The sequence below is a fragment of the Ochotona princeps genome, chromosome 8, assembly GCF_030435755.1.
Source record: "Ochotona princeps isolate mOchPri1 chromosome 8, mOchPri1.hap1, whole genome shotgun sequence".
NCBI lineage: Eukaryota > Metazoa > Chordata > Mammalia > Lagomorpha > Ochotonidae > Ochotona > Ochotona princeps.
In genome coordinates this window covers 59232285-59248322 of record NC_080839.1, presented here as the reverse complement: position 1 = coordinate 59248322, position 16038 = coordinate 59232285, and the positions used below count along the sequence as shown (strand labels likewise).

General features: G+C 37.1%; 1 protein-coding gene across 9 annotated transcripts in view; it reads left to right on the top strand.

The window, feature by feature from the left end:
- BIRC6 (baculoviral IAP repeat containing 6) overlaps positions 1-16038 on the top strand; it is a 195025-nt gene that overhangs the window by 138294 nt on the left and 40693 nt on the right. For all 9 annotated transcript variants that reach the window (XM_004582721.3, XM_036497048.2, XM_004582720.2 and 6 more), the window contains 10 exons: positions 185-406; positions 1119-1899; positions 3427-3570; positions 3932-4061; positions 6463-6594; positions 7715-7882; positions 8806-8979; positions 10226-10422; positions 13754-14054; positions 15688-15905. In XM_004582721.3, the coding sequence (XP_004582778.2) occupies positions 185-406; positions 1119-1899; positions 3427-3570; positions 3932-4061; positions 6463-6594; positions 7715-7882; positions 8806-8979; positions 10226-10422; positions 13754-14054; positions 15688-15905 (2467 nt within the window). The remainder of the gene's footprint in view (positions 1-184; positions 407-1118; positions 1900-3426; positions 3571-3931; positions 4062-6462; positions 6595-7714; positions 7883-8805; positions 8980-10225; positions 10423-13753; positions 14055-15687; positions 15906-16038) is intronic.

Genomic DNA, 16038 nt, shown 5'->3' with positions numbered 1-16038 from the left:
GAATTGGTAAAGTTGTTGAATAAATGCTCTGGTCCTCGTTCCTTGTAAATTTCTTTCCCCTCGTATTTGTATTAAACTAAGCAATAACAGTTTTTCTGAAACTTTCTTTGCTTAATTGCAAAGGGGATATTTATCAATATCAATTGTAGTAATTAATTGTTTGAAATAATTTTCTTCTTTTAAGAATTCAGGCCTTGTTAAAATGGGTCAGTGATTCTGCAAGAGTGGCTGCTATGAAGAGAAGTGGCAGGATGAACTACATGTGCCCTAATTACTCCGCAGTGGAGTATGGTCTGCTGATGCCATCGCCCTCTCACTTGCACTGCGTGGCAGCCATCCTGTGGCATAGTTACGAACTGCTTGTAGAGTATGATTTACCAGCGCTGCTGGACAGAGAACTCTTTGAGTAAGTATGCTTGGATAACTGGTTTTTCCCCCAGTATTATAGCACTTTAGATTTTCACTTTACCAAAGAAAATTTTATATTCTTGTTTGCATACTAATAACATTTTCAAAGCAGTGATTATCAACTCTTAAATTTGTGTGAAATGTCACAACAGCATACTTTATCTTCGTGTTTTTAAAGAGTTTCATGACTTAAGAAAATTAATATTTGGACCTCTGCTGTATCATCTTCATAGTTGACCCTAATGGTGCATATCTTCCATGAGTTAGTAATAGCGACCTTTGTTCATGGTTTTGGTATACAAACATGAACTAATTTATCAGTTATGCCAAATTTTACCTAAACATTTTTTAGCATATTTATTTTTGTTTCTTTGTATGGATTTTTTTCTTTATCATAAAGTTCCATAGGCTCTGGGATTTCCTGTTTCCCTCCCAAATTCCCCTCCTCCTTACTGCTGATTTCCCCTCTAATATTCTTTGTATGGATTTTTTTTTTTTTAAGACACACAATGGTAGAACCATTTTAGTGTGGGTTATTTGCTTTTTTATGGTAATGTTTCAAATATACCTGTCAGTCTGCCTGCACTCTTGTATAAAAATTATGTGGCATAAGCAGCTTTTGAAATGCATTATAGATATCATGCTATTTAATGTTAAGTAGAGTTCTTTCTAAATCTAATGAATTGACATTATGTTTTTGTTTTTTCAAGGTTGCTGTTTAATTGGTCCATGTCTCTTCCCTGTAATATGGTGCTGAAGAAAGCTGTGGACAGTCTGCTTTGCTCCATGTGTCACATCCACCCCACTTACTTTTCGTTGCTCATGGGCTGGATGGGCATTGCCCCTCCCCCTGTGCAGTGCCACCACAGGCTTTCCATGACGGATGACAGCAAAAAGCAGGATCTCAGTTCATCCTTAACAGATGACTCTAAAAATGCTCAGGCACCCCTGGCACTCACGGAGTCACACCTGGCAACCCTGGCTTCGTCCTCACAGTCTCCAGAGGCTATCAAGCAGCTACTAGACTCGGGCGTGCCTTCTTTGCTTGTGAGGAGTCTGGCAAGTTTCTGCTTTAGCCACATTTCTTACTCAGAAAGTATTGCTCCGTCAATAGATGTTTCCCAGGACAAACTGCGGCGGCATCATGTTCTACAGCAATGCAACAAGATGCCTGTCACAGCAGACCTGGTTGCTCCTATTCTGAGGTTTCTGACGGAAGTCGGCAATAGCCATATTATGAAAGATTGGCTTGGCGGTTCTGAAGTCAATCCGCTCTGGACAGCACTTCTGTTCTTACTGTGTCACCCCGGGTCAGCTTCGGGAGGACCTGCTTTAGCTGCCCAACAGACCAGTACCAAATCAGCCTCTCTTGCTTCAACCACCACCGCAGGATTGACTACTCAGCAGCGGACAGCAATTGAGAATGCCACTGTTGCGTTCTTTCTACAGTGTATTTCATGCCACCCTAATAATCAGAAGCTGATGGCACAGGTAAAAGCAGAACAGCTACCTTATGTCTCACAGCTCTTGTTTTAATGTGCTTTCTTACAAAATACTTGTCCTGGCCAACTCCTTTTTCTGAATTTGCTGCCTTCTTTTTTATGAAACTGTTTGCAGATTGGTGAATTTCTAGTTATAGATTGTGTACCCCTCCTTTCAAAAAAATTCTCAGTTCAAAAAATACAAGCTAAGAAATGAATAAACTACAAGGCAGTGTTTTAGCTGGCACATGCAGTCTGACCAACTGTTAGTGGGTCCTGAATGCCATGCCTACATTGAGATATGGATTTGATGTAAGTGGAATGCCATGCCAGTAGAGTAAGCTTTGGATTGGAGACTCTAAGTTAAGGATGTAAAAAATAATTTTATTGTATAGTAAGTCTGTATGGGGCAGAGTCTTTCAGGAATAACTCCAAGGGATTTTTGCCAAGTAATTCCTACTTTGTACTCTGGCAAATTGTTTAAGCTGGGGTAGTAGCACCTGCTTTAAGAATTTTCATAAGATTGAATATTTTGATGTGTTTAAAAAAACCTCATTTGCGAGTCTGAGATGTGGTAGATAAAAATAATTGGTAATCATCTTTCCCACCCTGCTTCTTAATAGGTTGTATCTACATAAAATTGTATTAGTATGTGTAAATATGGTTAGCACATTTCTACAACATCCTGACACATTTAATCTTAATAAGAAGAAAGGTGTTGGTGTTCTGCAACAGTGGGTTAAGCCTTCACTTAGGATACCAGCATCTCATGTGAGTGCAGATTTGGGTCCTGGCTGAGCCGCCCCGTGATACTGCACCTGAGAAGACACCAGTACCTGTGTTCCTGCCACCCGCGTGGGAGATCTGGAGAGAATTTTGTGATCCTGGGTTTGGGCTAATACAGGCCTGGTTGTTGCGATCATCTATGGAGAAAACCAGCTGGTGGAAGTTCTCTGTTGCCCATTTTCTCTCTCTAATGTTGCCTTTCAAATAAATAAATGAATGTTTCTTTGAAGGAAAGAGTGCAATGACATTATAGTTGGGGATATATGATTAATGTACTAAGTATGCATAATTAAAATGAATTATTTAAATTACCTTCTTTAACCAAGGGGCATGATTCGTTTTGTGATTTGATTTGTGCTTTTGTAAAGTGTTTATCTATGTCCTATTGTCTTCTGACACAGTTAGCATCTCTCAGTGCCTTACTAGATTTAAAAAAAGACAGTGTCTCGTTCCTATTCTTATTTTACTGTAGCAGTGTCAGTATTGATGAGCTAAAAATAAATTGGGTAAAGTTAATATTCAGCATGTGAAAACCTTTACGTAGTAGCTTCTTTTAACCACAGAAATAACGCATCTTTTACTTTTGCTCTACTTTTATATTCTTATTCTTTAATGTAGAATAGTTTGTTCTTTAATTGCTGATTTCATATGTTAAAATGTATCCATCCACCTTTCTTCATTTCCATGTATTCCTCAAAATAAGAAAGCTACAAATTCTTCATTTAAGTCTTGATATCTTTTGCCTTGTCAGGTTCTTTGTGAACTGTTTCAGACCGCTCCCCAGCGAGGGAACCTGCCCACATCTGGGAACATTTCAGGGTTTATACGCAGATTATTTTTACAGTTAATGCTGGAAGATGAGAAGGTGACAATGTTTCTTCAGTCTCCCTGTCCAGTAAGTATATTAGTGTAAAGTTTATAATTTTGTGTCAGCACTTGCCCAGGGCTTGCAGAGCTCTTTAGGAGGGAATAACACTTTCATCTCACCTCAGGAAGCATGATTTGGTTAGATGAGAAAGTGAGGTGATTTTAAGTAATGTTACCACTAAGGTGAAAGTTGGCCATTTAACACATTATGGAGTAAGTGTGCCACGTTTAAAACAAGTAAGTCAAATGAAACTGTGTGAACCAAATAATTAAAATGAAATTGTTTTATGTGATTCATTACATTTTTATTCTTTTGTGCTTTTATGTTCTTTCATGATGATGCATATTCCAAAAGGTTTTTTTTTTCTTAATTTTAATTTGTTTTTCAGTTGTATAAAGGTAGAATTAATGCTACTAGCCATGTCATCCAGCATCCAATGTATGGTGCAGGCCACAAGTTCCGTACTCTGCATCTGCCTGTTTCAACGACATTATCAGATGTCCTTGACAGAGTGTCAGGCAAGTCATATTTAAGTATGAAATTTGTTGAACTTTGTGTAGTATTTAAATGGTATTTTAGTAATTTTATAACTTTGTGTCACTGTATTTACACAGTTTATAATCCATAACTAGAAAAACTCAAGATTTCTTCATTTTTTTGAAGCATAAATAAGGAGATAATCAAGTAGGCAAAATGCTCAAATTCCTCAGACATCTAATTCTTTGTAACAGTGCATATTCTTCGGAGTAACGATAAAATAGTTCGAATGTTTATAGGTCATTAATAGAAACTGTATGTGATATTGTTTGCTTGACATATTACTTTGAAATAGTTTGTTGCTTGTGGGACCTGCTGTTAAGGTTTGATAGTTGAAATATGAGCAGCTTTTAATCTAAGGTAAAACCTACCATGAGAATTGATGCTTATCAATCTGTGCTGGCAAGTCCAATGATTGTTGAGAACATAAAATGTGGCTGATGAATCTGAAAGCTATGTTTTTAATTTTATTTTTTTTAAAAGATTTATTTATTTTTATTACATAGTCAGATATACAGAGGAGGAGAGACAGAGAGGAAGATCTTCCATCCGATGATTCACTCCCCAAGTGACCACAACGGCCGGTGCTGCGCCAATCTGAAGCCGGGAATCAGGAACCTCTTCCAGGTCTCACACGTGGGTGCAGGGTCCTAAAGCATTGGGCCATCCTCAATCGCTTTCCCAGGCCACAAGCAGGGAGCTGGATGGGAAATGGAGCTGCCGGGATTAGAACCAGCGCCCATATGGGATCCCGGTGCGTTCAAAGCGAGGATTTTAGCCGCTAAGCCATGCCGCCAGGCCCTATATTTTTAATTTTAATGAGTTTTGTTTTGAATATACTTGAAGTAAGGTGCCGATTTGAAAATAGAGGTGTAGGGCTACATAGACTTTAGTATTGAGGCTCTGCCCTTCTAATTACACTGCGCATTTAAAACAAAATAGTCGAACTCCCATTTGTGATCCTAGCGATCTTGCGCTCCCTTCTTTGGCGTGGTTTCTAGCTTACTTTTGGTCATTGCCTCTTTGGATTGTACTGTCAGTACACATCACAGAAGTAAAGGAGACCTTCCATGGAGCCTTGAACCTTTCTATGCTGGTATCTGTTCACACTAAACAGTGTGTCCTAGGAATTGCAGCCAGCTGCGTTTGTCTCCTGGGTTCTTAGCTCTGCTCTGTCAACACACATGACTGACTGAGATTCTGCCACCCTGGGCCTGGGAAACTCCGGATAAGAAAGTTCAGTCCTAGGGCTCACCATGTGTGCCTGTGACCTAGGCATCACTGTTGCCTCCTACCTAAAGCCCAGTGTCCAAAACTGTTTCATATGTTTTCAAAAGTATTAGTTTTTGAAGTGAGAGAGCATTCCTGGTCCTCGTTAAATGGAATTCTAAAAAACGGAAGTTTTAAACAGTAGGTTGAGGAAATTTGTCTTAGTTGTATCTTTTAGTATTTGAAAGCTGTTTAAATTTTAGTTTTTGGGACATCTGAGTGTATAAAATGGAAATCATTTGAATGTATAAATAATCACAGTTCTCATTGTGATTAGAAATTCTTAGCACCTAGTAAGTACTCTTCACATATTTTCCCCTAATTATCCTATGATTTAATTTTTGAAACTTGGAGTGGAAAATTTAAGTAAATAGTAAGTTTCAGTTCAGTTGTACCAATCCTTGATTGCTTCCTTAGAAAGTGAAATGATTGTTGCATTATGCACTGTGGAATGCCATCCATAGTTTGTAAGAGATTCCAGAACCAAGTCACTGAGATCTTTACATTCTCAAAGATGATTGTGAAATAGAAGATAGCACGCATGCTGCTTACTGGATTTTCTGAACCTTTTTAATGACACAAAAATTCATATCATAATTGTGTTAAATCAGGGAAATTATAAGAATGTCTGCATCAATCACTGTCACATGTTGCAAAAAATTTCCAGTATTAAACCAGTTTATTCATCTGTTAGGTGTAATCACCTACTCATATGATCACTTGTATTTTAATAACATGCTGTGCACACCGAAGAAATAAAAGATGCTTATGCAGCGTATAGTCCCCATCTGTGCATACCCTCAGTGTTTGTTTTTGAAGTGCTAATAGAGTATTACACTAATTTACTATCTAAGATGGTTGTCTTAATCTAAATAAAAACAACAAGACAGAATTTCACAGGAATTTGTTCTATGAGCAGAAATCTGGTATATAATTTTGAGTAAGGCCTAAGGACACATTTCTTATTTGCCATTTTTGAGCAGTCAGTAGCCTTTCTATTGCTGTTTAATTATTTTTGAAATTAATGTAATTCTGCTTAATATTGCTCTTAAGATACCCCTTCCCTTTTATATTTTGGAAAAGCAGTATGTTTTAGATAATATTCTCTTATAGATACTCCAAGCATCACAGCTAAATTAATTAGTGAACAAAAAGATGACAAAGAAAAGAAAAACCATGAAGAAAAAGAAAAAGTTAAGGCGGAAAATGGATTTCAAGACAACTATAGTGTTGTTGTTGCTTCCGGTACGGTTTCTAGTTTTTATAATATTGATTTTTTAATTTCAGTAAGGTGGCTTATATTTACATTTCTTAATAGTTTACTTATTTATTTCAAATGCACAGTTACACAGAAAGGGGGAAGATAGAGATATTGCAACTGCTGATTTACTCCCCAGATCACAGTAATGGCCAAAACTGGGCTCTTCTGAGACCAGGGGCCAGGAGCTTTATTTGGCTCTCCTAAGTAGGTGTAGGCACACAAGTTCTTGGACCAGCTTCTGTTGCTTACCCAGGTGCCGTTAGCAGGGAACTGGATCAGAAATGGAGTGACCAGGACTTGAACCAGTACCCATATGGAATGCCAGCATTGCAGGTGGTTGCTTTACTTTCTGTGCTAAAACATGGACCCAAAATGACTTATTTGTTTGAATTTTATGTAATAAAAAAGCATTAATGCAAAACTAGACCTGTAATGTTTTTTTAATACTAGATTAATACTGAACTAGCAATCTGTAACTCTGGCATTTATAGCCAAAAGTTACTGTTACTGTTTCATCACTTCATATGTGTGAATAGTTCAAATATTTCATTTTTACTTGGTAAAAAGTAACAGGTTGAATCATATTCTCTTAGATCCAGTAATTTTTCAGGAATTTTCATATAACTTCATTACTCAAAAGAAAACCATTGTGTTCATTCTATAAAACTCGAAAAGATAAATATTTACCTAAAAAGTAGGAATTTTTCATATCAGGTTCAGGAAAAAAATCAAAACTATAAGGATAACTGACAACTTTGTAGGGTTATTTCTTTAATATAAGTGGGATAATTTTTGTTGAGAAATGGAAAGTCAACATCTTACCTACTTAGGAAGAACAAGAGATTTCTTATGCATTTGGAAAAATTGCCTTCTGTTTAATGGATGATTGTCTATGTCAGTTTATTGCTGCTAGCATTATTTTTCTAGGAAAATTATCTAAGGTAGTCATGAAATGCAAATAGAATTGGGAGTTGAGGTAATGGAATAGAAGCATGGTTGTTGCCGACGTTACCTAGCAATGCTTGTGTTATTAAAATATTTCAAAAACTTTACTTCCTGTTGCTATTCTGGCCATATTGATTCTTACTGCTTGCTTTCTCTTAGGCCTGAAGTCCCAGTCTAAACGTGCTGTTTCTGCCACCCCACCTCGCCCACCATCCAGGAGAGGGAGGACAGTACCTGATAAAATAGGAACTGCTTCCTCAGGAGCAGAGGCTGCCAGCAAAGTTATTACTGTCCCAGTATTTCATCTGTTTCACAAACTTTTGGCAGGTAATATTCATGCTGGGTGAAAATTAAATAAGCGTCAATAAGCTTCCAACTATGTAGATTGTCTGTATTCGCTCAAATCGTTTCTCTCCAGTTGTTGCTAACAAGTTGAGACTCTCCATTCAGTTCTAAGAAAAAGAACAAAAATGGAATAAACTATTATGTGTCCTTGATACTATTTATTATATGTCTCCACTTTATGGCAATTTTCTAATTTCACTGTCAGTGTGCCAAAAAATGGTTGTTTGGAGGGTTTACAACAGGTTAAATAGAAGGCAGTATTTAAATAGATTTTGTGTGACTAGTGTTGGATGTATAATTCTGAGTATATTTCTGACAATTAAGTAAAATAGTCTTAAACTCCAGGCAGCTTCCTTGCTCTGTATTCTTGCTTTTGCTAAAGGTGGGAACTATTCTTCACTTTTTTCCCCACCTATGGTATTGTTTCACATTGCCTTCTAACTCTGAATTTTCTTTCTTAGCTTTTCATTATTTATATTAGGAGTGAAAAACTGTTGCTAGTTGGTTAGATATATATTTTGATAAATACAATTTAATCCGAATACAATGATGACTGTTTGTTGCCAGTAGGTATTTTTATGCTTCACCACAAGTGTTAGTAGTTATAGGTGAGAATATTTGACAATTAGTTTAAGATACTTAACTATTTGGTCCTTTTTGGAAAAATTTGCCAATTTCAGATTTATGGAAAATATCTGTTCTTCTGTTTCTGTTTGGCCATGATTTTATACTTCAGTTGAATTTCCACAAACTGTTGTTAATATAAGTCTGAAATCTAGTTTTTGTAAATGGCGTATTTTAAACTGTTTTGAAATTGGAGTATAATTTCATGTTTTGAAAACATAGTAAGAATCAAATAAATATATCCGTGGATTCTGTGTTTAATTTAATTGTATCATTTTCAGGCCAACCGTTGCCTGCTGAAATGACACTTGCCCAGCTTTTAACTCTCCTATATGACCGAAAACTTCCTCAAGGTTATCGCTCAATAGATCTAACTGTTAAGTTGGGATCAAGAGTTATCACAGACCCAAGTCTGTCAAAAACAGACTCTTTTAAAAGGCTGCATCCTGAAAAAGGTACGTGTGTGATATTCATTTAAGAATCATTGTCATGTAAGGAGGCAGGGATTTTTATCACTTATGAAATCATGAACTTGAATCTTCTACTTTCCTCTACTCAATCACATTAGCTTAACAAAATGCTGTTTTTCTTTATGACTGTGCACTAGTGCAAAATGTCATTATTTCCTTTGGAAATTATGTTGTGGTCATTTTGCTTACTGTATCCTTTATGTTTTGAATAGCTATGTTTTAATCTTTTAAGCTTTTTCTTTTATTGTAATAGCTACATCAATTTTCATTTGAAAGTCAAAGTGAGAACTTGAATTTATACTTTATTGCTAATTTATATTGAATGTTCAATAACAGTTTTCCTTATTTAGAATAGAGAGGATCATACATTTTCTTCTGATTGTTTTGCTTATATATTCCATTAATTTTTTTTGAGGATTTAAAAGCTCTGCTATTTATTCATGTGGCATAATAAAATTTTCCAACATTGAAACTTTTGATTATTTTTAAGTTCTTATAATAGAACTATTTTTTAATCATTTTCACAGTATGAATGTAATACTACCTTATTTGAAGTTTCCGTGTCATGATTGAAATTCAGTTGTTAGGTATATCTGTTGCATTTAACACAGTTTTTGCCCAGTTTTTCAGCACCATGTCTGTTTGTTATAGTGTGTAAGGTTTGGTTTTGTGCTGAACATGCTAAACTTGCCTTTTTAGTGGCATGGCTTCAGCTTTTGTTAAATCAACCTAATTGAATTTACATACATACATACATATTTGATATTTTATGAATATATATTTATATATTATTTATATGCACATATACATACATTCATACATCATACACGCTGGCATGTGTATATATATATCAATCAATCTGTGTCTTTGGAGAACTTAATTATATGTTGATTAACTGACAGTGCTTTTCAAATTTAGGTAAGGTTACTAATTACATATCTAGATGCTGGTTGGTAGAACCAGAGGTTCTGTTTTTGAAACAAACTCAGGTGATGCTCATGCTGACAGAACCTGAACTATATTTTTGAGTAATTGGTGTGTAAGTCAATGTCAGAGGTCATATAGAGGTCTTTGTTGTAGCTAATCTTAATCCACTTATATAACTATACTATTCATGTTCTTTCATTGGGTAGATAGTAGGGAATAATCTCAATGCTTTTGTAAAAATAAGAGAATATTATACTAATAGAGCCTTTCTCACATATTTAATTATTTGTAATTCGTTGTCTAGATCATGGAGACTTACTTGGTAACTGTCCTGAAGATGAGGCCCTCACTCCAAATGATGAGTGCATGGATGGGATAATGGATGAATCTTTGCTTGAAACCTGTCCCATTCAGTCACCATTACAGGTTTTTGCAGGAATGGGTGGACTGGCTCTTATTGCAGAAAGATTGCCTATGCTGTATCCTGAAGTAATTCAACAGGTAATAATAAGTTTTGTAAGTAAATATATTATTCTATAGTAGAGCCCTTTATTTGTTTTCCATTTTTTCAACTAATCTGTCTTGACATTTTAGAAGTACCCCTTCCTTTACTGAACAGTCTATTAATCTTTCAAAGGTCAGCTTATGCAGAGCTTCATGCAAATTAGTTGATGACTGAGAACAGTTGGCACACTAATCACATAGAGTTGTTTCTTCTCAATTTCATGATTGTCATATTCACATTCTTCTCTCTTTTTTTAATGTGTGATATTTAATGTGGATATTCTTATAAATGAGAGAATAACTTAAGTATATGATTTCGTATTTATATCATTTTTTGTATCTTAGGTTTTGGGTGTCCTTTCCATATTAGAGCGTTTAAGAAATGCAGTAATTTAAGCTGCTTAACTGTTCAGTAATGTTTTTGCCATTGGTGTATGTAAATTTCTGGTGGTTTTTTTTATGAGGTAGTAGTGTAATACATAGGTTTAAATACAGCGCTTTATTAAATGTTTATTGAATGAGATTTGGAAATATTCTGACTGCTTTTGTATATAAAAATACATGTACTCAAATTTTTAGATCTTTTGCAATAGAGTTAGCTTGAAACAGCAGACATGTCTTCTTGATTTTGGAAGCTTCCAGTCTTAGTTGAGAGTGTGCAGAAGACAGTGATCTTTGTGAAGGTTCTGGAGAAGAATCCTTCCTTGCCTTTTCCCTGCTTCATTGGTTGATGGTTCTAGGCATTCTCGCATTTACAGCTGCTTCACTCTTCATTTCGGCCTGTGTCTTCTTGTGGCCATCTGCCCTGACTGTTGTCTAATACCCCTCTCCTTAACACTGGATTTAGTGTCTCCTTAAATGATTTTCTCTCATCTCTTGATTACTTCTGGGCAGATCCTTTTTCTTTCTTTTTTTTTTTTTTTTTTTAAAGATTTATTCATTTTATTACAGCCAGATATACAGAGAGGAGGAGAGACAGAGAGGAAGATCCTCCGTCCGATGATTCACTCCCCAAGTGAGCCGCAATGGGCCAATGCGCGCCGATCCAATGCCGGGAACCTGGAACCTCCTCCGGGTCTCCCACACGGGTGCAGGGTCCCAAAGTGTTGGGCCATCCTCAACCGCCTTCCCAGGCCACAAGCAGGGAGCTGGATGGGAAGTGGAGCTGCCGGGACCAGAACCGGCACCCATATGGGATCCCAGGGCGTTCAAGGCGAGTACTTTAGCTGCCAGGCCACGGCGCCGGGCCTGCAGATCCTTTTTCTTTTTAAAGATTTATTTCTTTAGTTTAAAATTGGGATGAAACAGAGGGGGGGAGACAGACAGGGAGCTTCCATTGGCCGGTTCTTTGCTAAGATGACTACAATACTCCAGGCTGAAGCTAGGAACCTAGAACAACAGCAGGGTCTCCTGCTAGAGTGGTAGAGACCAAAGCACTCGAACCATCTTCCACTGCTTTTCTCCGGAAATTAGCAAGGAACTTGATAGGAATTCATAGGGGGCAAATTAACTGTATTTAGGACATTATTATATCTTTTAGAGTGCTAAAATCTAACTTGAAACAGTATCTGTTTAAAAATGGGTATTTCTTACTATTCACAAAGTTCAAGATATGACATTTTTATTTGATTTTATATAGCTATGTGGTAGTGTGGTTGGTGTGAAAAGATGTAAGTCAAATTTTTTGTATTATTAGAAAAAGTGATATCATAATTAGTTAAATGTTTGAAGCAAGTATTTCCTCAACATTCTCACAATTATCTTTACTTACTGAAAATGGTTTTCCTAATTCAAAACTTTGTGTGCTTTACTGTTTTGATCAGTACCTGGAAAGTACGATGGTATTACAATACTAATATGGCATAATTCTAAAAATGCAAAATTGACATTAGAATTGGGTAGTTGTCAGAGTGTGGAAGAATATCAAGTAGCATGACAGAATAATCCTAGAGTTTCTTTGACAGATTATTAGTAGAAATATTAGTGATAGAGCCTAAGGGGAAAAAATGTGGATCACGTTTGAGAAAATCCAAATTGTTTTTAGAGATTGCCTAAATCATTATACACAGACTTGGTAGAAATAGGGATATGAGAATTACTAATGGTGAGCCCAGCATGGTAACCTATTGGCTAAAGTCTCGCCTTGCATGCGCTAGGATCCCAAATGGATGCCAGTTCATGTCCTGGCTGCTCCACTTCTCATCCATCTTACTGCTTGTGTGGCCTGGATGTACAGTGGAGGATGGCCTAAGACCTTGTGACCCTGAAGGATTTGTGCATTTCATAGATTTATTTGCTGACAGAGCCCAGCAACAGACTCCATTCAACATTAAAAGAAAGTGATTATCCTTGGAGACATTCCATTGTTAGAGCAGAGAATGTGCAGATAGGTGAACCTTAGAACATCTTTCTGTGTCAGCAAGGAAGGAAATACAAAGCATAATGGATGTTTGGAAAAGACTCCGGAATTGGGCTGGCGCAGTAGCCTAATGGCTAAAATCCTCAACTAGCTCTCTTCGGGATCATATGTGGGCACCAGTTTGTGAGCTGGTGGCCCCGCTTCCCGTCCAGCTCCCTGCATGTAGCCTGGGAAAGCGGTAGAGAATGTCCCAAAGCTTTGGGAAACCTGGGAGTTTCCACATGTGGGAAACCTGGAAGAAGCTTCTGGCTCCTGGCTTTTGCGGCTGCTTGGGGAGTGAATCAGTGGATGGAAGATCTTCCTCTCTGTCTCTCCGCCTTTCTGTATATCTGACTTTCCAATAAAAATAAGTGTTATAAAATAACGCAGGGGTCTGCTTAATGTGGATTCTATTAATAAAATCAGATTCTGTTTGGATGTCAAAATAGGTGGTTACGGAGTGAAATCTATAGAATAAAACTGAAATCCATACTGGTAGAAATTAATAAAGTAGTATATGGAGATGGGACTGTTTATGATTATACTTCAGTTCTAACTATTAATTGTAGAAGAAATGAAACAAAGTTACCACAACAAGTAGTGTTACAGGTTGCTGATGAAAAAAAATGCATTTATGTTGTTTGAAAGATTCTTTCCACATATATATTTGTAATTACAACGGCAAAAATAATAGTGCTGTTGTAGAGACAGCTAGCAGACAGAACCACACTTATGTCACATTTTTGCTTATGTTTTGAAGCCTGATTTCACAAACACCTCCCCTTTAATTCTTATATTTCGAATTTTAAAATAGGTTATTTGACATAACGTAGTTGGAACCTGACGTTGACACCTGAAAATAACCGTAGACATTGCTTTTTTTCCCCCTTTTTCTTTTTTTCTTTTCTTTTTTGTTTGTTTCTTTTTTAGGTCAGTGCTCCAGTTGTAACATCTGCTACTCAGGAGAAGCCAAAGGACAGTGATCAGTTTGAATGGGTGACTATTGAGCAGTCCGGGGAGTTAGTCTATGAAGCACCAGAAACCATCGCAGCTGAGCCTCCCCCAATCAAGTCCGCAGTGCAGACCATGTCGCCCATACCTGCCCACTCTCTGGCTGCCTTTGGCCTGTTTCTGCGTCTTCCAGGCTATGCTGAAGTGCTGCTGAAAGAGAGGAAACACGCCCAGTGCCTTCTGCGTTTAGTGTTAGGGGTGACAGATGATGGAGAAGGAAGTAAGTTATTAATGTAGTTTTATTCTTTCATACAGAAAATAGGTGTCTAATGTTGCCCAATTCATGACCTGCTACTAAGGTTTTACTTCTTTCTTTCATAGTTGCTAGTTGATGTTGTTATTTGTACTGGCTCATTTGGTGTATTAGGCACAGTAAATGCTAAGGAACTTTCATTTTTATATTTGTACTTATTCAAAAGGTATTTACTGAGTGCTTGTGAAACTACTGATCTGTGATCTGCATGTAGCATCCATGTGGCAGACTCTGCCATCGAGGTTTGTGTACATACGCTGTGTGATTTCAGTGATAATACCACCTCAAAACACATGAGCCAGGGCCCGACACCTTAGCCTAGTGGCTAAAGTCCTCGCCTTGCACATGCTGGGATCCCATGTGGGTGCTGGTTCATGGCCCTACTTCCCATCCATCTCCCTCCTTGTGGCCTGGGAAAGTAGTTGAGGATGGCTCAAAGCCTTGGGACCCTGCACCGTGTGGGAGACCCAGAAAAGGCTCTAGGATCCTCGCTTCAGATTGGTGCAGCTCCAGCCTTTGCAGCCACTTGGGGAGTGAATAATAACAGGAAAATAACAGAGCATGTAGCATGGCATATTATATAGGATACTTACAGAATGCTGTGGGAGTTGTTTCCCTTGAATAGAAGGAAGGAAAAGAAACTAAAAAAGAATGCCGTGATAAATGGATTTTCACTTGGACTCCTTTGGTTAATGCTGATTTCATTAATATTAGTCAGTAGTGGTTTTGAATGTTAAATCTCAAGATTTTGATTAATAATCTGATTTATTTTATATACCATGTAGGAACCCTGTAGCACAGATTATATGTAACCTAATAAAACTGTGCAACTTTGCGTGTTAAACCTCTATTGCTAAGTATGCAAAGTAATCATTTTTCTTTTATACTCTCATGTTCACCAATTCCTCCATAATTACTGACTTTTGATGTTGTAACATTCATGTTATTTTGTGTGTTCTACCTGGTCTTGGTTACTTATACATGATTCTGTGTACTGATTTTAACTTACAACAAATTTTAATTACCTAATTGATTTTGGTGTTATAAGCAGACAGAGGCATAAGAAGCACTGTATTTTAGCACATTTCTAAAACCCTGCTTAAAAGAGGAGGAAGATTTGTGTTTAAGCCATTTCAAGCTATTGTGAAGGATGATTTTGACAGTACTTTGTAGCAGTTGTCTTCGCTATCTTTTGCATAACACTACTGTTTTTACATTTAGTATTCCTTCCCGACTGGAATGCACTAGGAGATGTTGTTGCAGAAAAGAGAATAGTTCTTTATTGAGATCCTTCCTAAGGAGAGTAAATTTCTCTCAGGGAATTTTTAATGTTTCATTTTGGCTCCTATGTTTTAGTTTGTATTGGGATTTGCAGTGATTTCCATGTAATATCACTATTCAGTTTCGTGTAATCCAACTTCCTGTTTGTGTTTATGTACTGTTTTAGAAGGTTTTCTCTGACAGTATTTGGATTATGTTTTCACATATTCCATTCTGAATTTAGTTATATAATTTTATGTTGCATTGCTAATTGTGTTAGTATGTAGCTCTTTTGTTTCTAATTATATTTAATTTGGAGTCTTTTTTTTTTTAATCTTAGGTCATATTCTGCAATCTCCATCAGCCAATGTGCTTCCAACCCTTCCTTTCCATGTCCTCCGGAGCTTGTTCAGCTCTACCCCCTTGACAACTGATGATGGTGTGCTGCTAAGGCGGATGGCCTTGGAAATCGGGGCGCTGCACCTCATTCTTGTGTGCCTCTCTGCTTTGAGCCACCATGCTCCACGTGTTCCAAACTCTAACCTCAATCAAACAGAGGTAGGTTCAATTGTAATTTTGTTTTGTTATGTAACTTTGACTACAGAGTAAAACATGGGACATAATTCAGTTCGTATTTCGGAGATTTGGCGCCCCCCGCCCCCCCTTTTTTTTTTTTACATCTAAAGCAAAG